This window comes from Microtus oregoni, unplaced genomic scaffold (genome assembly GCF_018167655.1).
Source record: "Microtus oregoni isolate MIOR12 unplaced genomic scaffold, Mior012 000091F_ref0000469, whole genome shotgun sequence".
NCBI lineage: Eukaryota > Metazoa > Chordata > Mammalia > Rodentia > Cricetidae > Microtus > Microtus oregoni.
In genome coordinates this window covers 2,505,287-2,532,915 of record NW_024544600.1, presented here as the reverse complement: position 1 = coordinate 2,532,915, position 27,629 = coordinate 2,505,287, and the positions used below count along the sequence as shown (strand labels likewise).

General features: G+C 50.0%; 3 protein-coding genes across 3 annotated transcripts; all 3 read left to right on the top strand.

Moving 5' to 3' along the window:
- Positions 1–268: 268 nt before the first annotated feature.
- Positions 269–3,658, top strand: Krt36 (keratin 36). The gene is made up of 7 exons (XM_041643831.1): positions 269–724; positions 1,376–1,458; positions 1,689–1,845; positions 2,322–2,483; positions 2,582–2,707; positions 2,879–3,099; positions 3,463–3,658. The coding sequence occupies exons 1-7, from the start codon at positions 269–271 to the stop codon at positions 3,656–3,658; spliced, it is 1,401 nt and encodes a 466-aa protein (XP_041499765.1).
- A 6,004-nt stretch (positions 3,659–9,662) lies between these two features.
- On the top strand, positions 9,663–14,366 carry Krt35 (keratin 35). Its single transcript, XM_041643833.1, has 7 exons — positions 9,663–10,133; positions 10,898–10,980; positions 11,153–11,309; positions 11,668–11,829; positions 12,108–12,233; positions 13,701–13,921; positions 14,219–14,366. Exons 1-7 carry the CDS (start codon positions 9,663–9,665, stop codon positions 14,364–14,366), a joined length of 1,368 nt encoding a protein of 455 aa, XP_041499767.1.
- A 5,674-nt stretch (positions 14,367–20,040) lies between these two features.
- Krt32 (keratin 32) lies at positions 20,041–26,901 on the top strand. Its single transcript, XM_041643832.1, has 7 exons — positions 20,041–20,523; positions 21,425–21,507; positions 21,674–21,830; positions 23,067–23,228; positions 23,340–23,465; positions 24,175–24,395; positions 26,772–26,901. The coding sequence occupies exons 1-7, from the start codon at positions 20,041–20,043 to the stop codon at positions 26,899–26,901; spliced, it is 1,362 nt and encodes a 453-aa protein (XP_041499766.1).
- The last annotated feature ends 728 nt before the right edge of the window (positions 26,902–27,629 follow it).

Genomic DNA, 27,629 nt, shown 5'->3' with positions numbered 1-27,629 from the left:
GCCAGGAAATGACAATGTCTGAGAGTCCCGACTTAGCAAACCCAATTGGACAATTTTTTTCCCCTTTTACAAGGAAAGACATTCTGATGGATAGCAAAAATGACATTCTAATGAGATAGGCTTTCTGGGAATGGAAAGGGTTTTCCCAAGAGCTAAAGACCTGGAACACGCCAACACCCCATGGAGAGTGTATATAAGCGCTGTAGGGAGCCCTGGGGAGTCCACAACCTGAGCTCCTGCCTAAGCTGCAGCCTTCTTCGCTAACGTCATGGCCACCCAGATCTGCACCCCGACCTTCTCCACTGGGTCTGCCAAGGGCCTCTGCGGCACCTCAGGCAGCGTCTCTCGGATGTCTTCTGTCCATTCCATGAGCTCCTACAGGGCCCCCAGTTTGGTTGGCACTGTGGGCTCCATGTCCTTCAGGACAGGCTTATCCGGCCTCGGCAGCTGCTTGCCGGGCTCCTACCTGTCCTCTGGGTACCACTCCTCCGGCTTTGTAGGAAATGGAGGCTGGTTCTGTGAGGGCAGCTTCAATGGCAACGAGAAGGCGACCATGCAGGTCCTGAATGACCGACTGGCCAACTACCTGGAGAAAGTGCGGCAGCTGGAGCAGGAGAATGCGCAGCTGGAGTGCCGCATCCGAGAATGGTACGAGCGTCAAGTGCCATACATCTGCCCGGACTACCAGTCCTACTTCAAGACCGCCGAGGACTTGCAGCAGAAGGTAATGGACCAGGTCCTCTTCCAGCGGGCCAGGCAACTCCCGGAAGCCTTCCATTCCAAGATTCAGCTGCTTGCTGAAGCATACAGGAAATCCTTCTGGATGGAGAGAGCTCTATTCTCTGGGACTTGGTTCCCTGGGGTCTCAGGCTTCTCTGCTGGTCTGTGTACTCTGGTACCAGCAGTTCTACTGCTTCCCTTGTTGTCTTAGCTTAGGGAGGGAAGGATCATAACCTTAGTCCCTACTTGGTGTAGTGCTGTATCTGACACCTTCCTAGCCACTGGCTTGCTTATTCTTCATCCTGGAGATAGGGATATCGCTGTGCCCATCTAACAGATGAGAAGTTGAGTTTTGAGAGGCTGAGCAGCTTGCACAAGGTCACACAACCTAAATGTGGAATCCAGAATCAGAACCCAGTTCTGATATATCAGAACCTCACCCTGATGTATCCTGCTGGGCCACCCTGGAGGCTACAGAAGCCAGGACTGATGCGCAAGTGATGTGGTGTCCCTCCTAGGGCCCATTCTCCTTCCATGACTGGATATTTAAAGACATTGCCTGTATTTAGAGGCATCTGTGAGCTGTGTCCCCCCGCCCCCCATCCTCACATTGCTAGCCCTTCCCCAGTTCAGGGCAAACCTCTTGTTTTTCCAGATCCTGTTGACCAAGTCTGAGAATGCCAGGCTTGTCTTACAAATTGACAATGCCAAGTTGGCTGCTGATGACTTCCGGACCAAGTGAGTAGCCTAACTAGGGCAAGTTTGCTCTGTGTCAAATTCTGTCCCTTGAATTTTGGGAGCTGGTGAGGTGGGAATAAAGCCCAATGCAGCTGTAAATTGGAAGCCACGGCAGAGGCCTTGGATCCCTCCTGAGACAAGGGAAAGGACCCCTGTGTTTCTGACTCTAAGTTAGCCATGGCAGCCAGGGCTTCCCTTGCTGCAGACTGGGCAGGGTTCTGTGTATGCAGGTATGAGACGGAGTTGTCCCTGCGGCAGCTGGTGGAGGCGGACATCAATGGCCTACGCCGCATCCTGGACGAGCTGACCCTGTGTAAGGCTGACCTGGAGGCGCAGGTGGAGTCCCTGAAGGAGGAGCTGCTGTGTCTCAAGAGGAACCACGAGGAGGTGAGATTGCTGTCAGCTGACCCCAAAGGTCCCCAACCAGCCAAGGAGTCACTGCTGACCCCTGGGCTCACTGTATGGCAGGAAGTCCACGAAGCATTTTGTATCTTAGTTCACCCCCACTTTCACCCCAAAAGTTAGATGGCATCATGAGCTCCATTTTACAGCTGAGAAGACGGTTGTAAAGATGTGATGTCATTTGCCTACATCACACAGAGACTACACCCTCACCCATGACACTTCAACTCCATTTGTATTATGGTGTCTGATAATAATTCTATTGGCTTGGTGTGTCATCCCCTAAATCCTCAGGAGGAGTGAGGTATAGCTAGACCCATGGGGAGACCCATGTTCAAAGAGGCCAGCTCTCTTGTCTCATGGTACCTGAGGGAGGGAGGAGAATTTGAACCCAGGTCACGGAACCTACCAAGCCAGCAACTTTCTCACAGCCACATGCCATCCTTGCTTTGTCACCGCAGGAAGTCAATGCACTCCGTTCCCAGCTTGGGGACCGACTGAACGTGGAGGTAGATGCTGCCCCGCCAGTGGATCTCAACAAGATATTGAATGACATGAGGTGCCAGTATGAGACCCTGGTGGAGAATAACCACAGAGATGTGGAGGCTTGGTTCAACACTCAGGTGGGGTTGGCGACCCAGGACTGTAGGTTGTGGAGTGGGGTCACTGTGGAAAGGGGAGACTCTAGGTCTCATCCCGTTCTGCATTTTCTCTTCCGTAGACCGAGGAGCTGAACCAGCAGGTACTGTCCAGCTCCGAGCAGCTGCAGTGCTGCCAGACGGAGATCATCGAGCTGAGACGCACAGTCAACGCCCTGGAGATCGAGCTGCAAGCCCAGCAGAGCATGGTGGGTGGTCTCTGCCCAGCTGACTGGTCACAGTTCATTGGAGGCTCTCTGACATAGCAATGTGCTGGACATCATGTTCTCACAGGGCCTAAACCCAACTGTGTGCAGATACTAGGACAGCGGGTGTTTAGGGCAGAATCCCTTCTCAATAGCGCCTCTTCCCCACTGTAGCGGAATTCCCTGGAGTCTACGCTGGCTGAGACAGAGGCCCGCTATGGCTCCCAGCTGGGTCAGATGCAGTGTCTGATCACCAATGTGGAGCACCAGCTGGCTGAGATCCGCTGTGACCTGGAGCGGCAGAACCACGAGTATCAGGTGTTGTTGGATGTCAAGGCCCGGCTGGAATCGGAGATTGCCACCTACCGTCGCTTGCTGGAGGGCGAGGATTGCAAGTGAGTGATCCTCTGCCTCTCAGAGCTGGGCTGAGAGTAGGGCTTGACACACTTTCAGAGCTGAGGGGTTGTTTCGAAGACGAAGGTGGCGGAGCTAAAGCCATTAAAGAATCCTTCTGGTCCAGGGCTTTGGAAATGGTCAAGGGGACAAGATAAGGCGAGGCTCAAGCCCATCTTTGGCCATCTTTTTGGTGGACATCTCTAGTCTCCCTTCTTGCAGTTCCATCCTCCCTTCCTTGGGGTTTCAGAGTCACTTAAATGCTCTGATGTCATCCATTGTCGTTACCACTGTCCAACAGGATCCCCTAAGTTGGTCTAATGCTCCCATGCCAAGTGCTTCACATTGTGACTTCATTTCTTCAGGCTTCCTGCCCACCCTTGTTCCACGGAGTGCAGGCCTGCTGTAAGAGTTCCTTACGTTCCCCCTACACCCTGCGCCCCGGCTGGACCCTGCACCCCAGCTCCCCAAGTCAGCACCCAGATTCGTACCATCACCGAGGAGATCAGAGATGGAAGAGTCGTCTCCTCCAGGGAGCACGTGGTGCCCCGTGCACTGTGACCAGCCACCAGTGAGGCCTAGGCCACAGGCCTCGTGGCTCTTGGCAGCGAAATGATTTTGCACTTCCCTCGGGCCCTCCTTGCTTAGCAGGTTTTTCTACTAAAATTCATCTATTGTTTCTGGTCTTAACTGTGCTTTTTACGCCATGCAAAACCAGGTTTCCCTGGAAACATACCCAATAAAGTGTTCTCTTGGCATAGCAAAGCAGATCCTGACTGACTCTGTTGATTCTCCTGGGGTTAGTGTCTATGGGTGTTTGGGTATGGGATGCAGTAAAGTCGCTGAGTGATTCAAAGAATTAATATTGGAGATGCTTTACGTTCTGGTCAACAGACACTGACTCCTACCTCAATCTTGGTGGGTGCTGGTTGGTTGTCCCTAGATTAGCTTTGTCTGTAGGCACCTACCCTAAGATAGGCAGAGAAAATGCAAAGCCTCCAGTCTTCTTTAGCTGTCCTGATGGCATCAGTGATCATCTCTCATGCCGCCCTACTTTCTCCCGTGGCTAGCTCCTGTTTCCCTTTTTCCCAACACGTATCAGTTCAATAGAGTCCCAGGGCCAACCAGAGAGCTCCAATCTCAGGTAGCCCAGACTGAGCCAACCACACCATGGAGGGGAGTTGGGGTGAACTGGAAAGTGAAGGCAGAGCGTCAGGCAAATCCATGTTCCTAACATGGGGGTACGGGAACGATAGAAGACCCTGGAGGCTAGGGGCACTTTTATATTCTGTATTATAAAGACTCATTTGCACTCCGTATTGTAAAGAGGAGTCAGCGTTTCATGTACACACTGCTAATGGTTTGTTTGTCCTAACCTACAGCTCAGATGTCCTGGGAGGAGCACAGGGTTGAGGATGGCAGATAGTCGCCAGACTTAGAGTTTCAGGAAGTCCCTGAGCACAGACACCCACAGAATGAGGGAGGAACACCGAGATGACAGAGGCATAGACCTACAAGGTTCAGGGATGCATCTGATGCCTGACCAGAGAGGCGAGCCTGAGCTCCAGAGTGATTGACAGCTTTTATTCTCTCACCACTCCCATGCCCTGTGAAGTTGCTGGCAGGAGATGAGATGAGACATGTAAACCCATTACCTTTTCAGCTCACCATCTTGCCTAGTAAAGTACAACATTATTCAATTCCCATTTCTTTTCACTGGTCTTTTATTCCAGTTACAGAAAGTATGGGGTGGCAGGGACAGTGTGGTACAGGGGATGGCCAGTCTGCTTTGTGAAGTGGCACTCGGTGTGCGGGTGATCCCGACTGAGCTGTGCTGACTGGCATATGGAGCTTAATTGGGCGGGGCTCTGGATACTCTCCTCATCACAGAAGCCGGGTCTATGAGAAGTCAGAGGTCCCATGCTGGCCTCTGCCTTTTGTCCTATTCTTCAGTTCAGAACACAGACCCAGAGCTGGCAGTGACTTACATCAGACCACGCAGGAGTGAGGGGCTGAGTCCTGGCCATCACCCGGCTCTTCTGCTTTTGCCTCTGGGCTCTTTCTTGAGGCCAAGATAGTGCTGTCAACGCTACCACATATCTGGTGACTAAGCCAAACAGGAGCAGGCCAGATGTTCAGCAGAAGCAGCCCAGGTAGGTCCCAGGAGAGGTTCACAGGCAGAATGGAAGTGTCTTGGCTATGACTGCTCTGTTACTCTAACAGCGCGTGCCCAGGCATGCCCAGGGACTCCTTTAGTCCCAGCAATTCATCCGTGCCTTGGAGCTTCTGGGAGCCCTGACGGGACAGTGTGTGCCAGCACTCTAAATGTGGTGCTCACCAGCGTCGGTCTGAACCAAAATGAAGAGTCTTCGGGCTACACTCAAACAGCCCGGGATGATTGTATTTGGTTTGTTTATGTGTCATTGGTTCGATTCCTACTAAGTCCCTCGGAGCACTTGCGGTAGTGAAGAAACCCCTCCTATGCTCAACCTCAGCCACACACCCTTAACTGAAGCCACTAATGGGAAAACTGGAGGGCAATATTGCACGGCAATCGGAAGTCCTAGGACTCCTTGGCTCTTTTGACTCCTAGCCCATTGCTCTCTCCATGACATCAGGAGAGGGATGAGATGATACAGGGCACTTACTTTCAAGGTGGTCAATTTATTCTCTGCTTTCTAGACATACTATCTGGTCCTCTTTTCCAGACACACTTGCTTCAGTGAATAAATTAGAAGGCAATGCTTGAGGACCTCCCCACCCCAGCCAGCAAAACCTGTGCTATTTTGCACCAGGGCTCAGTGAGGGAGGAGCAGGGCCGTGGCATCAGCGGCATTAACTGTGGATAACAGGCAGGACTTCCAGGAAGCAACCATCCAGGTGCAGACCTCCTTCTCTCCCTCCCAGGATCAGTCCAGGATCAGTCCAGGGATGGCAAGAGTCAGGGAAGTGTAAGGTTTTGGCTTGTGAGCAGGGGGAAAGATTGTTGAATGTTGGGGTGACTAGGGAAGGGTTCTGAGAAGATTTGGACGGGCAGAACAAGGAAGCAAGAAGGTATTTTAGGGCATGGTTGTGTATGACCATGCCATGTTCTGGACAGAGGACAAAGATCTCGAGGGGGAGATTATCAGGCTGCTTCTAAACAATGTTAGTTCCTGCTGATATGGAATTCTAGGCAATTATTTTATTTTAGTTCTTTAGATTCTAATGGGGGACAAAGAAATGGAGTGTCACAATTTCTAGGCATTTCATAGCCCTGAAAATATTACTTATCTGTTTTTGTTAATACAATATCTTATTATCTAAAAGCATCTTATCCGGAATTTTTCAGCCACACCTTTGAGCTGCCTCACTGGCTCCTGTCTCCCTTGAGCAGATGGCTTTTGTTCTCTGCTAGGGGACCCGGCTTGTTGCTGCTGGCTCCTGTCTTGCAGATTCTGCTTCCTTATCTACTGCCTTTTCCGCTTCTCCTAGTCATTCATTCTTTCTTTCCTTCTTCCAATTCTCCTTTCTATGCTCTCTTCTCCAAATCCTTTATTTCTTTATGTAACACAATCCACTCGTTCACTCAGTCACTCCCGCACACACTCACTCACATTCACACGCTTGCACTGACTCGTGCACGCGGAGATGTCTAGAAGGACAGCGCCGTTTTCGACATTGCAGGGGTGTTTCAAAGGAAGTCTGAGGTTCTCGGGAAGAGGCAGCTGAACCACAAGAGAGAGGATAGCAGTTCGTGGATTCTCTCAGTCACCTCCTCGGGTTCCAAGTGTTGGGTGAGCACAGCAGGACTGGAGAGGGGTGTGAGCTCTAAGGAGAAGGAATGACTGGGACTGAGCCCCCAGAGGCAGCGGGATGGGTCTGAGGACTGGAGTCACTGGATGGGCAGGGCTATGGTCTCCTGGCAGAGCCTATGTGGACCCTGCATAAACTATTCTTGGCCCCACCATTGGGATTTCTGTGGGAGTTGGCACCCTTCTATCTATGTAGGGTGTAGGTGATGGTGGGGTTTAATTTCAGAGGACTTCACATTTTGAACAAGAGCCATTTTTGTCACCTCTGCTACTTCTTGACTGGCTCCTAAAGCATCATAAGTAGTCATCTACCCAGTAGGGTTATAATAATGCCCTGATAATGCTAACCTCGTGTCTCATGAGGATATCGTGAGGACTGAGTGAGAGGGCGCATAGAAGGACCGAGCACAGGTCCTGGCACGTACCGAGGGAGTGACGGAAGTCCCCACCGCTGTTCTCATTAACAGGGCAGTTTGGAGGACTGTTCGAAGCTGCCGGCAGCACTTGGTCCCTATCTAGGCAGCTCAGGTGTAAAGTCCCACCAACGAAGTCATGTCATCCTTGGGGTTGAGTAGATGAATCCAGAATTCCTAGACCTTCTTGCTGTGACTTCTCTGGGACACATGGCTTCAGAGTTGCCCTGATGAGCCCAGAACACATCCCCAGACATTCCCAGGAGGCTGTGACATAGGAGAGGGATGGGTGGGAAGCACAAATACTCCGGGAGGCTCAACCAGGCTCTCAGCTCAGCTGCATCGTAGCACTGAGGCATGGTGGTCCAGGGAGGAGAGGCAGAGGCAGCCAATGGCACCCTAGGATTATGCTGGGTGGGTCCTGATCACACGGGGTCCCAGGCCGTGGGAAGGGTGCAGTGGCTGATGGGAGTGACCTACACACCTGGCCTACCAGATAGGGAACTGTGTGCTTAGAGTCTGTTCCCACTCCCTAATGACAGCTGCTTAGCTTTACCAAGTTCCATTTCAACAGGACTGAGCTTGTGAAGGGACTGACTGCTGCCACCAGAAGTCCTTGCCACGAACAGGTGCTATCTGAGCTTTTTCAAGCTCAGTTAATGCTTAAGGCACCCAGGGCACAGGCACTGGTATTTGTTCTCACTACAGAAGAAATAGAGGGAGACCCTGGAAGGTGGAGTCAGGTGGTTCATGCTGGGGGCTTTTTGAGCCCATGAGTTCAGATGTCAGATTGCTTTTCTCGGGACCCCAGAGTGTGACTCATGCCCCTGTGGATCCTCCTCCAATTCTCTCCTCTCTGTTTTCCATAGGCACTATTTTATCAAGCAGCCTGGGACAGAATCCCAGGTTTAGTCAGCCACATGCTGGAGGTGCTAAAGCAGATCTTGTTATATCTGAGGTTTGCTGTCCTCAGCTATGGGCTAGAGACCATGAGCTCAGTTCCGTAGAGAGCACACATGGGAAGGTGCTGAGCACCGTACGTGGCTCACCGCAGCTTTCAGCTCATGGTTGCTTCCCAAGGGGAAGACAGTAGATGTTCTTAGAAGAGAAAGCAGAGGGCCTGGAAGAGATGGCTCAGCGGTTAAGAGTACTGACTGCTCCACCAGAGGACCCAGGCTCAATGCCCGGCACCCACTTGGCAGCTCAAAACTTTCTGTAATCCCAGTTCTGGAAACCCAATACCTGCACACAGACATACATACCAGCAAAACAGCAATAAAAATAAAATAAAGACAAATTATTAAAAAAAAGAAGAGAAAGCATGACAGCTTAGAAGATGGGTCCCATAGCTCTCACCTGCGGCATTCCGTCTGCAGCATCACCTCTCCTCAGCCCTGGTGCCAGGACTCTCTTGTTCATACACTGAACTGGCCAGATGTCTCATCAAGCTCCCTAGGCATTGGGTCAGCAGTTTCCAGAGTAGAGATGAGCCCTGGAGGTTCAGGTTCCTTGTACCTGCTGAGGAGATGTGTGAATCAAATACTCCCCTCCCTCTCCACCAATTCAGGCAACTAGAAGGGAAGCCTCCATTTCTACCCGGCCTGGAAAAGACACGTCCTCCTAAACACGGCTCTAGCTGTCACATGGGTCAGGACTTGACTTTGAGTTATTTTGCCTAGAGTCAAGGCTATGTAAGCAGAAAGAGCTCCTGGCTAGGGAGTTGGAGATTGTCTGCTGAGGCTCTGTTGGGTTAAGGGTTACTAACTGTCCTATTTTGTCCAGGACAAAAAGTTTCCTGTGTCCCACATTAAAATCACAGCAGTCGAGGATCCTGGGACAGTTGGTCACCAAGAGCATATCTTCTGGCCCCACTCAAGATTCTCTTATGTTTACTCAAACTACAAACCCTGCCTTCCAGCCACATGCAGGCTTGCATCCCCCTCCCCCAGAATGTTGTTCATCAAAAGAGACAAGGCCGGAGAGGGCAAGAAGGTGGCCGGACTCCCACGCCTACTTAACAAGGAGGCTGAAGTCTGGGTTCTGATGACAGGCCCCTTTGAAGAACTGATGCAGACTGGGCCTTCCCAGGGTGTAGGGCTGTGGGGGTGAGTCTCCACATACCCACTTGTCCAACGGGGCTTCTGTTTTATGAGGCCAGGGTATGATCACGGGAAGCTAAATAACAGGCTAATGAGAGGTTTTGATAGAAAGTGGAATTAACTTTAACGAGGAGAAAACACTTTGTAAGGGCCGACCAACGCCCACTGGGGCAGAGGTATAAAGTCAGGCTAGGGAGCTTCTTCTCTGTGTTGGGGTGTCAACTCTCAGAGATCTACTGCTTCCTGGGCTGCTGTGGCCATGGCTTCCAAATGCTTCAAGGCCAGCTTCTCCTCGGGATCCCTCAAGAGCCCGAGTAAATCCGGAGGGGGCTCCACGCGAACGTCCTCCATGTATTCCAGCAGCTCTTGCAAACTGCCTAGTCTTTCCCGGGGAAGCCGGAGTTTCTCCGTGTGTTCTGCTGGCCTGGGTAGAAACAGTTACAGGGTTTCTAGCTGCCTGCCTGCTCTAAGCCTCCCCTCGGGAGGTTTTTCTACCAGCTACAGCATCGGGGGAGGTTGGTTTGGGGAGGGCATCCTCACTGGCAATGAGAAGGAGACCATGCAGGTCCTGAATGACCGTCTGGCCAGCTACCTGGAGAAGGTGCGCCAGCTGGAGCAGGAGAATGCCAGCTTGGAGAGCCGCATTCGCGAGTGGTGTGAGCAGCAGGTGCCCTATATGTGCCCCGATTACCAGTCTTACTTCCGAACCATGGAGGAGCTCCAGAAGAAGGTGAGTGATTTGGAGTGATTTTAGGTCCAGAAGCCAGGATGTGTGTCATAGTAGCCTGGATCCCACAGGGAACTTTTGGAGGAAACAAAGCTTTTTTTATATCTGTGGCTTCTTCTGTTCTCTCCAATGATCTTAGCCCAGCCTATCAGATGAGAACACTCAAAGCCAGGCTGGTGAAGTGACCCAGATGGCAATTAGCAGACTCAGAACTTGAACACAGGCTGTATTAACTAAGTGGCTGTGGGACCTTCGGTACCACTGTACACCATTCTGAATTTGAATGTCCTCATTCTAAAAAGGCAAATTGCTTGGATTTGGTGTACTTAGTGAAGCTCCGTTTCTGCACCTGTAAAGTGGAGAAGATGCCTTCTCTGTAAGTCCTCGGGCTCAGCTGGATCCCGAGAGAGAGCATTTGTCACCAGATAACTGAGCATAGCTGTTAGCAGCAACCTGCCTTGGGCCCACAGCAGGTCTTGGGGACAGGAAGGCAGGAGGAAGCTTCATCTCCTCACGCTGTAGCATCCTGTAGCATGCCTTTGTCTTGTCTCTAGCCCTTGGCTGCACATCATAGGCACACCACACTACAAGGGATCTTGAGGGTCTACTGTCTAACACCGGCTCTCATCTCTTACGGAGCCCCACACTGCTGAGATCCACAGATGGGAATGTACCTCCTTCCACAGGCAGCTCTTGTCAGACTCAGGGGGACGCTATCACCAACTGAACATCCCTTCTTATGTGAAATCACTTCCTTATGTCCCCAGACTCTTTGCAGCAAGGCAGAGAACGCCAGGTTGGTGGTGCAGATCGACAACGCCAAGCTGGCCGCCGATGACTTCAGGACCAAGTGAGTGGCCTTGCTTTTCCCAGGGCTGGGGCTGATACAGTTGGATGCTGGTGATGGTTGGTCTTAGGGTTCAACTGCACTCAGAACTTATAGCACCAGGTCAGTCTGGGGTGGGGCTTGACTTCCATGCAAATGGGATCACAGGTCTGGGTGCCTTGCTCTATGTCTTCAGGTATGAGACAGAGGTTTCTCTGCGGCAGTTGGTGGAGGCTGACATCAATGGCCTCCGCAGGATCCTCGACGACCTGACTCTGTGCAAGGCTGACTTGGAAGCACAGGTGGAGTCTCTGAAGGAAGAGTTGCTCTGCCTCAAGAAGAACCATGAGGAGGTGAGCATGGGGGAGGAGGTGAGCATGGGGGACCAAGTGAGGTTAGGGAAGAGGTCAGCACGTGGACCGGATGCGAATGGGGGCGGGAGGAGGAGGAGGTATTCATGGAGGACCAGGTGACGATGGGGAAAAGGTGAGCACGGAGGAGCCAATGACAATGCGGAGAGTTGAGCAGAAGGACGGCTGAGGATGGGAAGGACGGGGAAGAGATAAGTATGAGTAATAGGTGAACATGGGGGAGCAGGGGCGCGGGAGAGAAGAGCAAGTGGGAGGAGGCGAATGCAGGAAGAGCATGGGAAGAGAGAGGTGAGTCCGGGCGATGCAGTCACCGAGGAACGGACCCTCATCTGTGTCACAGGAAGTGAACTCACTGCGCTGCCAGCTTGGCGATCGGCTCAGTGTTGAGGTGGACGCAGCTCCACCTGTGGATCTGAACCGTGTCCTGGAGGAGATGAGGTGCCAGTATGAGACCTTGGTGGAGAACAACCGGAGGGACGCAGAAGGCTGGTATGACACCCAGGTGGGTACCCGGAAGCGGCCAGCGCAGCAGAGGTGCAGTCATCTAAAAGTATCCCTGGGGCTCTGAGCCAGAAGCCAGAGATGGAGGGCTTTACCTCGGTTTTGACTCCATCTTGTAATCATGCGGTCTCCCCAGCACGCACGACATCAATGGGCTGGAGTGGGTAATCTGGAGGGTGTTCCCTGACTGTCATACTCATGGTTCCAAGTGATCTCTGTGACCTTTGAAGCTGAGACCTCAGGGTTCCTAAGCAGACCCCGTGTGCGTGTGTGTTGCAGACTGAAGAACTGAACAAGCAGGTCGTGTCCAGTTCGGAGCAGCTGCAGTGCTGCCAGGCGGACATCATTGAGTTGAGACGCACAGTCAACGCCCTGGAGATCGAGCTGCAGGCCCAGCAGAGCATGGTAAGCACGGGGGGTGGGGCAGAACTGCTGACCCGAGCTCGGAGGCACACAACCCCCAGATTCCACATGTTGGCCGTACACACCGATTCCAAGAGTTCAAATTCTTAGCTCAGAGCTTCCCTGTGTAGAGAAGAGGGCATGAAGTCAGACACACATCACAACTGCCCTTGGGGTGAAAGATAAGAGGGTCTGTAGTACTTGGCACACGCTGGGAGTGAGTCCTCCAGATAAGATCCACCTTCTGTGAAACTGCTGTCCAGAGGTACCAGTAGGAAGAAGATGCTGTCTGGATCAAGGGGCCACAGGAGCTGGGCTAGCTCACCTTTGGTGGTGTTTGACTGTGCTTTCTCCTAGTTCAGTGACTCTCTGAGCTTCCATTCTTTCTTTCTGTTAAATTTATTTTTTATGTATGCATCAAAAATACACAGTCTACCATTAAAGATTATGCCATTCTAAAATAACACAAGTTACTAATAATTTTAGTCATGGTCAGAAGGAAGACCCAATCATTGAAGCATGGAGTAGCTTACATATTAGATGTGAGAATTTATAACACTTTTAATACATCACTAGTCATGGTGACCTGCATTTCACTAACTGGGTATATAAATATCATGAATCGGCATGCTATTTACTTTGACCTACAGATGTAACAAAAATACTATAAAAATACACATGGCTTTTTTTTAATAGAAATATGTCTGAAAATCCTAACTCCTCCATAAGAAGACACCCCTTCTATTTAAGGGTGTCCTGCTAAATGCAGGTGCTGCCTACCATGACAGTGTTAGAGGGGAACACATCTATGACCTTAGCACTTGGGAAGTGGAGCCAGAAAGACCAGGTATTCAAAGCCAGATTTAGCCACATAGTGAGTTCAAGGCCAACCTAGGCTACACGAGACCCTGTAGAAGAAGGAGGAGGAGAGGGAGAAGAAATTATTAATCAATGAAGGCTCTTTGTGATTCAAAATCTTCCTTTGTGATTCAAAATCAGATTTTACACATCGAGAAGGCCCCCATCAAATATCAGTGCCTTAGTCTTGCCATTCCCACAATCCAAAAGTTCCAGATTTTCCAGGAGCATCTCGAGTCTGAAGTCATCCATCATAAAGCTCCTTTCTTTCTTACGATTTATGTATTTTTATTTTATGTGTGTCTGTATTTTATGAGAGTTTTGTTTGCATGTGTGTCTGTGTGTCATGTGTGTGCAATGCCCACGAAGACCCGAAGAGAACATCAGATCCCTGGGAACTAGAATTACAGACATTTGTAAATCACCACATGGGTGTTACAAATCAAACTGGGTCCTCTGGAAGAGCAGCCAGTGCTCTTAGCCGCTGAGTTGCCTCTCCAGCTTGTGCGTTCATTCTTGTATTCCAGAGTCCCACTGACATCCAGGCAGGTCTTCCTCACTAGTTCTCTGGCCTCTAATCTCCTCCTCCTCCCTCAACCCTTGCCTTCCCAGAGAGATGCTTTGGACTCCACCCTGGCAGAGACAGAAGCCCGCTATGGCTCCCAGCTGGCCCAGATGCAATGCATGATCGGCAGTGTGGAGTCCCAGCTTGGTGAGATCCGGGCTGACCTAGAGCGGCAGAACCAGGAGTACCAGGTGCTGCTGGATGTCCGGGCCAGGCTGGAGTGTGAGATCAACACGTACAGGGGCCTGCTGGAGAGCGAGGACAGCAAGTGAGTATGACTGCATGCTCTTACCCTTCCAAAGCTCTGGGGAGACCACAGGGTGCCAAGGAAGAGCATATCCTGAGTCAGGAACCTTAGGGGTTTAGCGCTGGTCTGGGGACAAACTTATTTGTTTACTCCAGCTGGTTCTGTTTTCTTCTCTGAGAGCCTGTTTCCCTTTGGGTAAATTAAGGAGACACGGTTTAAAAGGTACCATCTGATGATTTGTATGTCTTAGATCTGTTCAGCGTTATCGAAAACAGCAACCGGATTACAATAGTAAGCCAATGCTCTTCTGTTTTCCAGGCTTCCCTGCAACCCGTGTGCCCCAGACTACTCAGCCTCTAAGTCATGCCTCCCCTGCCTTCCTGCGGTCTCCTGCAGCGCTGGAGCAGCCCGTGCAACCAACAGCCCCCGCCCTGTCTGTGTTCCCTGCCCAGGAGGCAGGTTCTGAGAGGGACAGAACCAGACGGTCAAGGCTGTTGCCTTCAGGGTTCTGACGTGGCATCTTGTCAACCCTAACTCTTACAGCCCAAATATCTCCATTCACACTGAACCCAGGATCCAGGCCCTGAGAGGGTCCCTGCAAATCTATGCCTTAAAGTTTCTGAGACCCTGTCAACTAAGTCCAGTTGCCCTTCAGGCCTTGATGTCTCCTCATTTCAATGGGCTTCAGGGTCTGTGTTCTGGGGGCCTGTTCCTTGGTCAGTTTTTCTTTCTGATTGTGTTCTCATAGGTTCTGAAATTTAATACAGTGTATCTGAGTCTGAGATAATAAAGCCGTTTGCTCTGGCTCCCAGTGACTGGCTCACATCATATCTGTGTTGGTTTGGGTCCATCTGGGGTTTAGATTGACTGTTGGGCTCGGAGGATGCTTGACCAGTGGTGACCCTGGAAATAACAGGGTCCCCAGTCTTCTCATTGGGGGTAGTGAGAGGGCTGCAATGGAGATTTTTTTTTTTTGTGCCTGTGCATGTTTGGGACAGCCTTGGCTGTTATTCTTCAGGCTTCATCCACTTTTTGTTCCACTTTGAAACCGGATCTCTCATTGCCCTGAAACTTGCCTAAGTAGACTGGACTGGCTGACCAGGGAGCTCCAGGGATCTGCCTGTCTCTGCCTCCCAAACACAGACGTTACAAATCTGTGCCACCATACCTGGCTTTTTGTTGAATGTGGTTGTTGGGGATTGAACTCAGGTTGTTGGATCTGCAAGGATCACTTTGCCAACTGAAGGCCTTGCTGGTGAGGCTTCTTTGTTTGGCTTCCTTGATGAAGACCTTTTTGCAAGGTCCCAGCGTGGTGACAATTGTTACCTACTTTGCTTCTTGGTATACATAGCAACCCTTGGGGGAGGGGGTCACAGAACAGGCCTGATAAAGATGAGATAAGAGAAGAGAGAACATTGGGGTCACTTTATTAACCTGTGTGCTCCTCACAGCAGTGACATGTGCTCCACACTCAGGGATTTTAGGGTTCTTGCATATTAACTCACCTCTTTGCTTGTAACCCTTCCCTGAAATTCTCCCACTTCAGGAAATCTCAAAATCCCTAAGTTCCATTGCACGCAGGCTGCTGAGATTGAGCCTGAGTTAGCATTTCCACTTGTAGCTCAGAGGCTCTTGACCGCAGAGACCCCTGTGTACTCTTGGCATCTAGTGAGGCTGATGCTCAGATGCAGAAACTCCCAGCATCTCCCCATAAAGCCCATCATTTGTGTTCAGAATTCTTCCCTCAAAAGACCAAGCCAAGCACCAAGCTCTTCCAATGCCAATGGGAAGGGGACAAGGGTGATGGTACAGTTTCTAAGCTAGACAAGAAGGCAGACTGTCGCCAGAGGGACATGTGCTCTTCAAAGACGATAAAGGTTCCTGCTAAGAAACTTGAGTGCTGTTAAGAGGATGATCATGGTTCCAAGGGGAAGCTCAGGATGGTGGAAGGTACTGGACTGATTTGGGCCAGAGCTATGTCCCTTCAGGGCATCCGGGCAGTTCCTTCTGCTTCTTCCCTGACAGGAGGGCCCAGGCCTTTGGTATCTGCCAGCAACATGGCTCTAGGTAGTCTGTATTACTGTCTTCTTGGGACACAATGGTTGAATTTGCTAAAGCTCAGTCATCTGCCTCATTCACTTTATTCTATAAACCCATACTGAGCATTAATACGTGCCAGGTAGGATGCTAGGTACCACAGGCAGGGGTCAGTCTACATGGGAGGGATGCCTTGGCATAGGACAGGGAGGATACCCACTTCTACTTACAACTTCTGTCTGTCTATTTATCTATCTATCTATCTATCCATCCATCTACCTTTCTACCACCTATTTATCAATCTGTCTATTCATTCATCCACCCATCTCCTATTACCTAATTACCTGTCTGTCTATCTATCTGTCTGTCTATCTAGTCTGTCTATCTAGTCTGTCTATCTAGTCTATCTATCTATCTATCTATCTATCTATCTATCTATCTGCCTACCTACCTATCTATATTCTCACTCTCTATCTGCCTACCCAGCTACCACCTATTTATTTGTCTGTATATCTATCTACCTACCTACCTATATACCATTATCTATCTATCTGTCTGCCTGCCTATCTATCTATCTATCTATCTATCTATCTATCTATCTATCTGTCATCTATCTCATCTACTTTAGTGATGAGAGAAGGCTGTGCCATTAATGTAAGGAATGTAGATCCAGAACATGGAGTCAGAGGGACCTAGGACTCCAGGTCCACCATGGCCTACCAACTTCACCACTGTGAGAGTGTTGACAGGTCCCTTTCTGAGTCTCAATTTCCTCTGGGGAAAACAGAGCAGGAGACACTTACTATGCTGTAATGTCCCGAGTACTTTATTGAGCTTACAGCTGGCATCTGGAAAGTGGCTAACGCTGACTTGTTCTTTTAGTTTGATGCTCTGAGGGTGGGCATCTATTTTCCCCTATTGGAATTTTATTTTGAGGCAGCATTTCCAGACAGCAATGCCGTTACCTCAGGCTAGCCAAATATATGAGAACTTACTGGACTGGAGAGATGGCTCAACAGTAAAGAGAGTTTATTGTTCTTACAGAGGACTCGAGTTTCATTTTGGTTCCTAACACCCATGTCAGGCAGTTCCCAAGCCTGTAACTCCAGTTCCAGGGGATCTAATGCCCTCTGACCTCCACAGGTACATCACTCACATGCATACTCTCCCATTACACATGTTAAAACAAATATGAAAAAACAAAACAAATCAAGAAGTCCCATGTATCAGTCTCAGCTTCAGCTCTGACAGTCGTGGTCAGCAGGACAATCTGCTCTCTCGAGCACAGGCTCTGGGGAAATCTGTTCTGTATAAGTCACACTCTTCTTCCTGGCGGCCTCAGAATCAAAAGACCCTTGTTGTGTTTTTATTTTTGAGCCCTACAGGTTATTCCAGTATGCAGACAAAGGTGAAAACATCTGGCTGCATGGAAACAGGGTTGTAATTTAAAAGCAAAGGCAAATGATATAAGTAAAGGGAGGGTTCCACGGGATCTGGGAAGGAGTTAGGATAGTCTGGAAGGGTCTTTAATTCTGAGGCCACCAGGAAGAAGAGTGTGATTTATACAGAACAGACTTCTCCAGAGCCTGTGCTCGAGAGAGCAGATTGTCCTGCTGACCACGACTGTCAGAGCTGAAGCTGATACTGATATGTATGATTTCTTGGTTTTCTTTTCTTTTTTTTTTTTGATTTTTAAAAATGTATGTGTAATAGGATAATTTGCATGCCAATGAGGTACCCGCGGAGGCCAGAGGACATTGGATCCCCTGGAACTGGAGTTATAGGCTTGTGAGCTGCCTGACATGGTTGTTGGGAACCAAAACAAAACTCCAGCCCTCCATAAGAAAAATAAACACTCTTTTCTGCTGAGCCATCTCTCCAGTTCCATAAGTTTTCATATACTTGGCTAGCCTGAGGTAACTGTGCCTGCCTCAAAAATGAAATTCCAGCAGAGGAAAGCAGCTGCGCACCCTCCGGTGGTAGACGCCTACCGTTTCAGGCAGCTGGCCTTGCTCTCAAGCCTTCTCCAACTGACATCACCAGCTCCTCTAAATTGTCCATGGAGACAATGCTTGGATGTTCCAGGGCTCAAACTGGGAGATCTTTGTTTCTTGTGGGGGAGGGTCGTGAGAATGGCGGTGGGACCTATGTTTTCACCCATGCTAGGCGTTCACTGTAACACTGAGCTGTATTCCCATCCCTTGAGAGGTCATTTAAGTTGGTTTTCACTCAGAAGCTGAGACATGGGGAGACTAAGTGACTTTTAAAGGTCACAGCACACATCAGAAGTCAGGATTTCTAGGTTGAGTTCTTAATCAGTGAGAGGGCTGGGTGGCATTTCCCATTTCCTGGCCAACTCTTCTGAAGGACGTGATTGGAAAGCTAGCACAAGTGCTTATATGCCAACATTATATTGTGAAGAGAGCTTGATGGGACTTAGAATAGCCTAGGAGACACACCTCTGGGCGTGTCTACAGGGTGTTTCTAGAGTTTTGAGTGTGGTGAGAAGACCCACCTTGAACATGTGCAGCACCATTTCATGGTCTAGGGTACTGAATGGAGTTAAAAGGACGCTAGCTGAGCACCAGCATTTATGTCTCTCTGTTTCTTGATGGAATGCAGTGTGGCCAGCTGCCCCAAGCTCCGGCTGCCATGCCTTCTTTGCCATGATGAACTGTGGTCCCTCCGACTGCAAGCCTTCCTTCTTTGAGTTGTATTTTTCAGGTAGTTTGTCATAGCAACAAGAAAAGGAACTAAGACAGGAGTGAATTCCAAAGTGGTGCTATGACATGCCAGGTGTCAGTGCACAGCTTTCACAGCAGGGACTGAAAACCATTAGCTCATCATGTCGATTTAAGGCGGTGGTTCTCAGCATGTGGCTTGTGACCCTCTTGGGGGTCAAACAATCCTTTCACAGGGGTAACGTATCAGATATCCTGTGTATCGGATATTTACATTATGATTCACAATAGTAGCAAAACTACAGTTATGAACTAATAGTGAAAAATAATTTTATGTCTGGGGGTCACCTTAGTATGAGGAACTGTATGAAAGGGTCGCAGCATCTGGGAGGTTGAGAACCCCTGCTTTAAGGGGTTGCTCAAGCCTTGTAACTAGGGACACCTGCTCCCTGTCTACTGGCTTAGCACAGAGCATTCCTCTTCAAAGACCTGATTCACAGGGCTTCCACGCGCTGGGATCCCGTTGAGCCTTCTCTGTGCATCACTACAGAGAGCGAAAGGAGAGCCCGCTCTAGTTATTCAGCCTCAGTCTTAATAGACAGTAGCTGCACACTGCATGGTGGCCGTGATCCTCAAGCAGAGGACCCGGAGAGTCAAGACAGAGTCTTTGCCTCCTGGAGGCTTTCATGGCATTGAACCGCTTTTCAGAGGAGAAGGGCCTTACCTCTCCCTTTCTCATTTGCCTTTAACTAAAAAGACATCTTAGCTGCTTCGTTGTTCGTGTCCTCACTTCCTTCTCTCCTCCGTGATATGTCCTTTCCATAGGTGGCAGAATGAGCTGTATGTATTCTGAAGCCTCTGCCCTCTTTCCTGTCTCTCCTGATTAATATCACGGTATTGAGGCAGCTTCTGTCACCCACACATTTCCTTGTGAAGGGGTTAGGTCTTTTCCCACATGGAATGCTTTCATTAAAGGGGCAACTGCCTCTCCTCAGGCTCCCAGCCTTCCCTAGGGCAGATGCAGGCGGGGGCGCAGTGGGCAAGGTCCATGGCAACCAGGGCAAGCTGTGGCTGTACCTGCTGCCACACCCTGATAATGAGAGCCCAGGTATTGGGACTGATCCTTTGAAGATGTGTCTTGATGCTCTCCCCCCGGGTGACCAATGACAGGAACCTAGAGTCCTGCTTTAGCCAAATGACAAGTTTGGCCTCTTTTATGAGGAAAGGAACTCCTTATTGGAAACCAAATTACAAATTAATTATCAGCTTCCTCGGAGACCGAGTGTAAACAACAACACTCCCACTCCCGTGAGGACTTTTTAGTGCGAGCCCCTTCACTCCAAGAGTATAAAAAGGCCTGGGCAGGATGGAGTCTGTAGATACTCAGGGAGCTTCTGGGGGGGGGGGAGGGACTTCCCTAGCATGACATCCAGCTGCTGTGTCACCAGCACCTTGCCAGTCTCTCTCAAGAGCTCGTCACGACCATCTTCCGTCTGTTCCAGTAACATGGGCAGCAGGCCGGAGCTGTGCTTGGGTTATGTGTGCCAGCCCCTGCAGGGCATGTCCTCCATCTGCATGCCTACCACCTACAGGCCAGCCAGCTGCCTCTCCAAGCCCTACCTGTCCGGCTCCTGCCAACCCAGTAACCGCCGGCCATCTGGCTGCATCTCCAGCTCCATGGGGACCTATAGCCTGATCTGTGAGGGCTCCTTCAATGGCAACGAGAAGGAGACCATGCAGTTCCTGAATGACCGCCTGGCCAACTACCTGGAGAAGGTGCGGCAGCTGGAGAGAGAGAATGCAGAACTGGAGGGCAAGATCCAAGATGTCTACCAGGCTCAGGTGTTGACCATGTGTCCCGACTACCAGTCCTACTTCCAGACCATCGAGGAACTCCAGCAGAAGGTGAGGGTGGGTTGTCAACAATCCAGCTGGGAGAGGCATCCAGAAAAGCCAGTACTCCAGATATGCATCTCCTTAGTGTTTCCAGCTATGCTCAGGGAAAAGAGACCTCCCCAGGGCATAGGACTAGCTCCTAACTTGGACACTCAGCCAGAGCCCTGAATGCAGGAAGAGCTCTGCCATCAGGTCTATTATCAACATATTGCATAGCTTTGGGAGGTCTCTTTCCTTTGCCAGATGCGTTTCTTCATCTGTAGGATGGGGAGAATAATGGTCCATATCTGAAGGGGTACTTAAGAGAGTTCAGTGGACAACGTAGGTCAAGGGTCTGGTACAGCCTCTGTGTAGGACTCTCTCTTTACGAATTGCTCATGGCATCCATAATGGGGCATTTTGGAGGATCACAGTTTTCTTAAGACAATCCTCCACAGACATGACCACAGACTAACCCAATGTAGACAACACCTCAGTGAAGCTCTCTTCCCAGGTGATTCTAAGTTGTGTTAATAAATGTGGGAAGATGCATTCCACTGTGGGTGGTACCATTCCCTAGGCAGGGGTTACTGGACTGCATAAGAGTGGAACAATCAAGCTGAGATTAAGCATGCATGCATGCAAGCAAGCAAGCGTGCATGCAAGCAAGCAAGGAAACACACAAGCAAACACACATCTGTGCATCTATTTCTCTCTGTTCTCAACTGTGGCTAGTTTGTGACTAGTTTGACTTCCCTTCAGTGACGGACTCTAATTGGAACTGCAAGCCAAATAAACCCTTCTTCTCCTATGCTGCTTTTTGGTCAGGGCTTTTTATCACAGCAACAAAAATGCAATTAGAACACCTTCACTGTGTTCTTTTCCTTCTTTACATCCTGCGCTGACCTGCTCTGTGCGCTTCTGTTGGCAGGTTCTGTGCACCAAGGCAGAGAATGCCAGGATGATCGTGCACATTGACAATGCCAAGCTGGCTGCAGATGACTTCAGGACCAAGTGAGTTTGGCCGGGGACTTGGAGGTGGGGTGTCTTTTCCTCATACACTCTTGGGTTAGCACTCTATTGGTTTCATACAGGGTTAGACAGAGCTGGCATTTCAGATCCTTCCTTGAGTTCTGTATACAGTTCTACCCCTTGGTTGCTGACCCTGACCTTCTTGTAGGTATGAGACAGAGCTGGCCCTGAGACAGTTGGTAGAAGCAGACACCAATGGCCTGCGCAGGATCCTGGATGAGCTGACCCTGAATAAGGCTGACCTGGAGGCTCAGGTAGAGTCCCTGAAGGAGGAGCTGCTGTGCCTCAAGAAGAGCCATGAAGAGGTGAGATGAAAAGCAAAGGAGATGTGGGTCTGGGAGAACAATATGGGTTTGGAGTTGGGTAGACGTGGGTTGAAGCTTCCCAGTGGACCACATATCGTTTCTGTGACTTTCTGTGATTCCTGTATGCTTTCTGATCCCCGTCACCCATGGAACAGGGCTAGCTACCATGCAGGGTTATTGGGAGGATTTAATGATACTACATGGATCCTGGATATGATCCAAGCCCTGCGTATGAAACACCTACCTCTTGGTAGGTGCTCAGAGACATGCCTCTTTCTTCTGAACTTCATGGACCAGGGCAACTGTCAAATTTTCTATCAGGGACTGCATTTGTCTTTCTGGTGAGGGCCTTCCTCTAGAGGAAGAGTGGGGCGGTGGGCCTGGGATGCTTCTGTACCAGAACAGACGCAGAGACTGCCTATCTCCATCAAGCTCCCTACTGGGTGAGCTCCTCCTCTTCTGAGGATTGGGATATGGTGTTTTCCATCTCTGGTCTATCCCTGTTCTCGTCCACCTCTTGTATCTTTTGTCTGTATAGAAGGCGCACATGCTTAAGTTATAGACACGGTTCTATCCCCTTTTCTCCAAAATGCTGCAAGGACCGTTTCTCTAGGGTGTTTGGTCTTCCTTCTTCAGGCTGACACTCACACCTTTCACTTGGGGTTTGAATGAACAAGTGTCTCTGGGTTCTGGCTGGGCTTCCTTAGGCTTAAATGTAAAATAACAATCAGTCACCATGCACTCACTGAATGCCCTAGGGTACCTGACTCATCCAGCTTAAACCAGAGAGTTGGGAACTGCGCCAAGAAGTCACTAATGAGGCATTATCCCATACTTGGGCAGCCTCAGTGGCAGCTCTCTCTCTCTCTTTCTCTCTCTGACAGGCAAGCCTGGGGAGGGGCCTGTTCTCATTGGGACCTCGACCCAAGTCAAGTCAGTCTCTGTGGCTCTCCTTCCTTAATGAACAGGTCTGCTAGCAAGATGGGGAAGTGAGAAGGGGTGTGTGAGTTTTCTGTCTTAGTCCAAACGGATCAAACAAATTGCCCCTGAACTTGGCTTCTGCCCAGCTAACAGGAAGTGTCACCCTGAGTGTTCAGCTGGAGCTGGAAGACCCCTGAGGCTCTGCAGGGTGGGTTTCAGTCCCCGAAGCCCTGCTTCCCAATGCTGAGCTCTTCAGCATCTCTTGTTACAGTTTACATATTTTCCACACTTGCCTGGGGTCTTGTGTCTTTCCAGGAAGTCGGCGTCCTTCGACAACAGCTTGGGGACCGCCTTAACATTGAGGTAGATGCCGCACCCCCCGTGGACCTGACCAGGATGCTGGAGGAGATGAGGTGTCAGTATGAGACGATGGTGGAGACCAACCACAGGGATGTGGAGGAGTGGTTCAACATGCAGGTGGGCACATCTCTCACAGCAGGTTGGACTCATCAGGGTCCTAAGGAAGGGACTGGACTCATCAGGGTCCTAAGGAAGGGACGCTCACTCCCCCCCTTTTCTTCACTGCAGATGGAAGAGCTTAACAAGCAGGTGGCCACCAGCTCCGAGCAGCTTCAGAGCTACCAGTCAGACATCATCGATTTGAGACGGACAGTCAATACCCTGGAGATTGAACTGCAGGCCCAGCATAGCCTGGTGAGTGCTGTTGGCAGGTACCTCTTAGCTCTGGATCTGGGAGAACCCTGGGCATGGCTTTCTAGGGATGTTAGGAGGGATAGGAGGGCAACCAGATCCAGCCAGCATGGATGTACCCCCAGCTGGTTTATTTGGAGGGAGGTTTCTCTCGGGAACCAGCTCAGAGATAAAAAGACATGCTCCTTATCATATGTCAAACATGATCCCTCCAACATATCTGTTATCTACTTAGCCTGTCCTTCCAAACCCTTGTTGTAAATGTCACCTATAGAGATTAAATAGTCCTGACACATAGAGAAAATCCCAAGAGTCTAGAGAAAATTCTAGGAGTTAGGATTATTGGTCTAGAGTCTAGACCCATGGAATCAGAGTCTTAGAGGAGTTGTTTTGGCCTGGGTATTTTTTTAAAGGGCTCTCGTGGGAAAACCATCAGAAAGACACCGTGTTGTATTAGAATACTTGGTGAACTCCAACTCCAAACTGTGTAGAAGGAATCAGGGACATAGGAGCAGACTTTGGTTCAAACTCTGGTTCTACCACATAACTGACGCTTAGCCTGGAACAGACGACTTGACCTGTTTCCAGACTTCCCTGGCTTAGAGGAGAGGGGCCATTCACAGAACCAAAGACTTGGCTCTTCTCATCTCTTTCTGAACAAGCCCATGGAAAGCATCTACCTCTTCATAGTTGTGTCTTTCCTTTGCCTTAGAGAGACTCTCTGGAAAACACGCTGGGGGAGACGGAGGCTCGCTACACCTCCCAGCTGTCCCAGATGCAATGCATGATCACCAACGTGGAGTCCCAGCTGTCTGACATCCGCTGTGACCTGGAGAGGCAGAACCAAGAGTACAAGGTGTTGCTGGATGTCAAGGCCCGGCTGGAGTGTGAGATCGACACGTACAGGGGCCTGCTGGAGAGCGAGGACAGCAAGTGAGTTTCTGGGGGGAGGCTCTGTGGGGGCCCGACAGGGCTGGGCGGGGCCTAGGATGCAAGTGCATCTACCTGTACTAAAAGACGTGAGCTTAGAGTCTGTCAAGATTAAGGGGCCACCAGAATACTGGCATGCTCTAAAGGAATCCAGGTGATGACATTTAGGCCACCATCCCAAACCTGGTCCGGAGGAGTTCATTCTTCTTCACTGCAAGCTCACAAACTCCTTTCAAGACCCTACCACGTGCCTGTCACGCATCATGAAGGATACTGAGATAGATGGTGGGAAACATCTGCCTTCAGATCGTTACAGCCGTCAGGGCACAGGTGGACAGACTGCTGGAGGTTGTTCTTGTGGGAGGAGTTCCGGGGCCTTGGAAAGACAGGAGGTAGCTTAATGTGATTGACTCCGGTGGACAGCAGGGCAGGAATGGTCAGATGGAGCTCATTCATGGACACACTGGCCTATCAGAGGCCTTTGCTGATTGAGCGAATGGTAGAATTGCTCATCTCCCCACTGGCTGGTAAACATCTGGCTTGCAGAGACAACAGGATTTGGTTCCCTGAATTCAGTTCAGGGCAGATGCCTAATACATGTTTCTTGTTTGAGCCAAAGAAAACTCAAAGTTCCTATTTTGGGAAGATTATCCTGAGAGATGCAAGAAGCGCTGAGTGGGGGGAACCAGGCAGGGACAGTGTTCAGGAGCAATGGGGGAGATCATCTTCCCACTGTAATGCAAGCAGGATCAGCAGGATCTGGTAGCTGTGTGGATATAGGGTGTTGTAGTCATTGGGTGTGCTAACAGGTGTTGGAGCAACCCCCCAAAAACATTCCTCTATGTGTGTGTATGTACATACATGTCCTTATGGACATATCTATAATATGAATATGGATGGACATGTGTTACAGCATATGTTTTCAACGTGTGTGTGTGTGTGTGTGTGTGTGTGTGTGTGTATTTGTAGGTCATGGCAACCTCCGGTTTTCCGTTCATTTCAGATAAAGTCTCTTGTTCATTATGACATACACCAGTCTATCTGGCCCACAAGCTTTTGGGGATGGTCTTGCCTCTGCCTCCCCTCTCACCATAGGAATGCCAGGACTACAGACATGTGCTACTGTGTCTGATCATCCCTAGGTTCTGGGGGATCCAACTCAGGTCTTAACACTTGTCTGCTAAACCCTCCACTCACTGAGACATCTTCCCAGCCCTGGTAACTAAATTGTCCAGCATTTAGTCTTGTTTTCCTTTTACTCTGAGCCTGACCCCACTGAAGCCAGTACTGTAAACTCACATGTCTGCAAGGATCAGGCTGCTCACATCTGCACATGATGTGGGACAGTGGGGACCAGGGAGCTTGTGCTATGCTCAAGGAGGGTCCCCCTGTGGTCATTTCCACCACGTAGGGTGCAGAGGCCATGCTGCTGGTCTTCCAGCTGCCAAAGGAAAGCTGGGGTTTGTATTTTTTCTACTCTTTAAAAGTTTCAAAATTTAAAATGTATTTTAAAAATTGAGGAAAAGGTGCCAGCCACATTAAACACATTTAAGACTGAATGTGGTCCTCAGGCTACACATGGAGCCCCTGAGCTGTTTGGTCCCTGCCCAGTATCCAGTGTGTTGTTTCTGGTTTTCTTCCCCAGCCTGGCAGTCTCTGAGTGCATCCTTTTGCCATGTACTCATTCCACATCAACTTAAAATTTCTTTTTCTTCAACACATTTTTATGAGGTGCCTGCGCTAGGCCAGGTATACAGAGGGCACGCACACAATGTCTGGTAAAGGAGAAAACCATAGTGGAGTAATTAGCTATCCCTACGGAAGAACCAGAGTGCCACTGGGAGGTTTAACACTGAGATAGGGGAGGGTTCAGGGGAGATGTGACAGTTAGTTGAGCTTTTAAAGCAGAGAGGGAGTTAAGTGAGTGACCATGGGAGAGAGTTCTAGAAAGAGGAGACTTGTGTTCCACAGCCTGAGAGGGATAGCTCATGGAGGAACTGCCAGAAAGCTAGAGCCCAGACATTGGGACTGACAGGTGAGGTGGGAGGAGGACACACATCTGTTAAAGAGGTTAATATTTGTCTCAAGCCCAAGCAGGAGCCACTGAAAAGTCCTCGGTAGGGGAGGGACATGATTAGATTTCTCTCTACTGAAGATTCCTCCGGCCACCCATATGCCAGGGGTGAGAAGCAGAGGCAAGAGTGGAGTTGGGGGTAGGGATCAGCTGGGAGGCCACAGAGGTAGCATAGGCAAAGATGGGGACGATTGAAACAATGGAAGGCAGGACATATACAGCAGTGTCTGAGGGTAGGACTGTCATGGTCTGTTATGAGGTGGGCACCTCCACTAATTCTTTCCCATTGTCACCTTTTCTCTCAGGCTACCCTGCAACCCTTGCTCCGCTCCCTCTGGCCAGCCTTGCGCACCCTCCTCTGGGGTGTCCCGCTCAGTCTGTATGTCCCGCACTGTTTGTGTACCTTGCTCGCCCTGCCTTCAGAGTCGCTACTGAAGCCTCAGTGTGTGGATTCGGAGGGACCCGAGTTCTGAGGCACGGTGGCGCCTCTTCACAGCAAGCCTGATGACAATTCTGAGACAGTGAAAAGAGTGGGGCCAGCTGAACCAGGAAGTGGACACCATCATGTTCTGATACTACAGGGAGTGCCCTTGCCTTCTTTGCTTCAAAGCTGCCTTCTCTATTCCCATGGGCAGAAGGTTCTCTTTGGTGATGCTTCTGGTTTTCTATGCTTTCTCGGAGCATACATGTTTTCATGTATATTTCAGTTAAACTGCAAATAAACTTAATGCAATGGCCCTGCAAATTGGCATTTTCTTTTTTATCTTTCATGATGGTGTATTTATGAGCCAGTTTTATTCATTTGGGTTCAAGAAGGGAGTGCCCATGTTTTACATTCTTATGCCTCTCCCTTTAAAAATATCAGTTGCTTTTAAATGAGTGTTTTGCCCATCTTGCTTGAATGTGCACCACATGTATGCCTGGTGCCCGTGGACGCCAGAAGAGGGTGTTGGTTTCTCCATGGAACTAGAGTTAAAAAATGGTCATGAGCTACCATATAGGTGCTGGAAACCCAACTCAGGTGCCTCCTGGGAGAGCAGCAAGTGCTCTTAACCACTGAGCCACTTCTCCATTCCCTTACAGCCCTTCTTGTTTCCACAGACTGAAGGGATATTTACTAAAAAAGGATTGCATGCCATAAATATGTCTAAACCAGGAAACCA

Excerpts from the sequence above, each read along its gene's own strand:
- Krt36 (XM_041643831.1), top strand. The coding sequence starts at position 269 with ATGGCCACCCAGATCTGCACCCCGACCTTCTCCACTGGGTCTGCCAAG. Across the intron at positions 1,459-1,688 it reads GCTGATGACTTCCGGACCAA|GTATGAGACGGAGTTGTCCC; the intron begins GTGAGTAGCCTA and ends CTGTGTATGCAG. Across the intron at positions 3,100-3,462 it reads CTGGAGGGCGAGGATTGCAA|GCTTCCTGCCCACCCTTGTT; the intron begins GTGAGTGATCCT and ends TCATTTCTTCAG.
- Krt35 (XM_041643833.1), top strand. The coding sequence starts at position 9,663 with ATGGCTTCCAAATGCTTCAAGGCCAGCTTCTCCTCGGGATCCCTCAAG. Across the intron at positions 10,981-11,152 it reads GCCGATGACTTCAGGACCAA|GTATGAGACAGAGGTTTCTC; the intron begins GTGAGTGGCCTT and ends CTATGTCTTCAG. Across the intron at positions 12,234-13,700 it reads TGCAGGCCCAGCAGAGCATG|AGAGATGCTTTGGACTCCAC; the intron begins GTAAGCACGGGG and ends TTGCCTTCCCAG.
- Krt32 (XM_041643832.1), top strand. The coding sequence starts at position 20,041 with ATGACATCCAGCTGCTGTGTCACCAGCACCTTGCCAGTCTCTCTCAAG. Across the intron at positions 21,508-21,673 it reads GCAGATGACTTCAGGACCAA|GTATGAGACAGAGCTGGCCC; the intron begins GTGAGTTTGGCC and ends ACCTTCTTGTAG. Across the intron at positions 21,831-23,066 it reads TCAAGAAGAGCCATGAAGAG|GAAGTCGGCGTCCTTCGACA; the intron begins GTGAGATGAAAA and ends GTGTCTTTCCAG.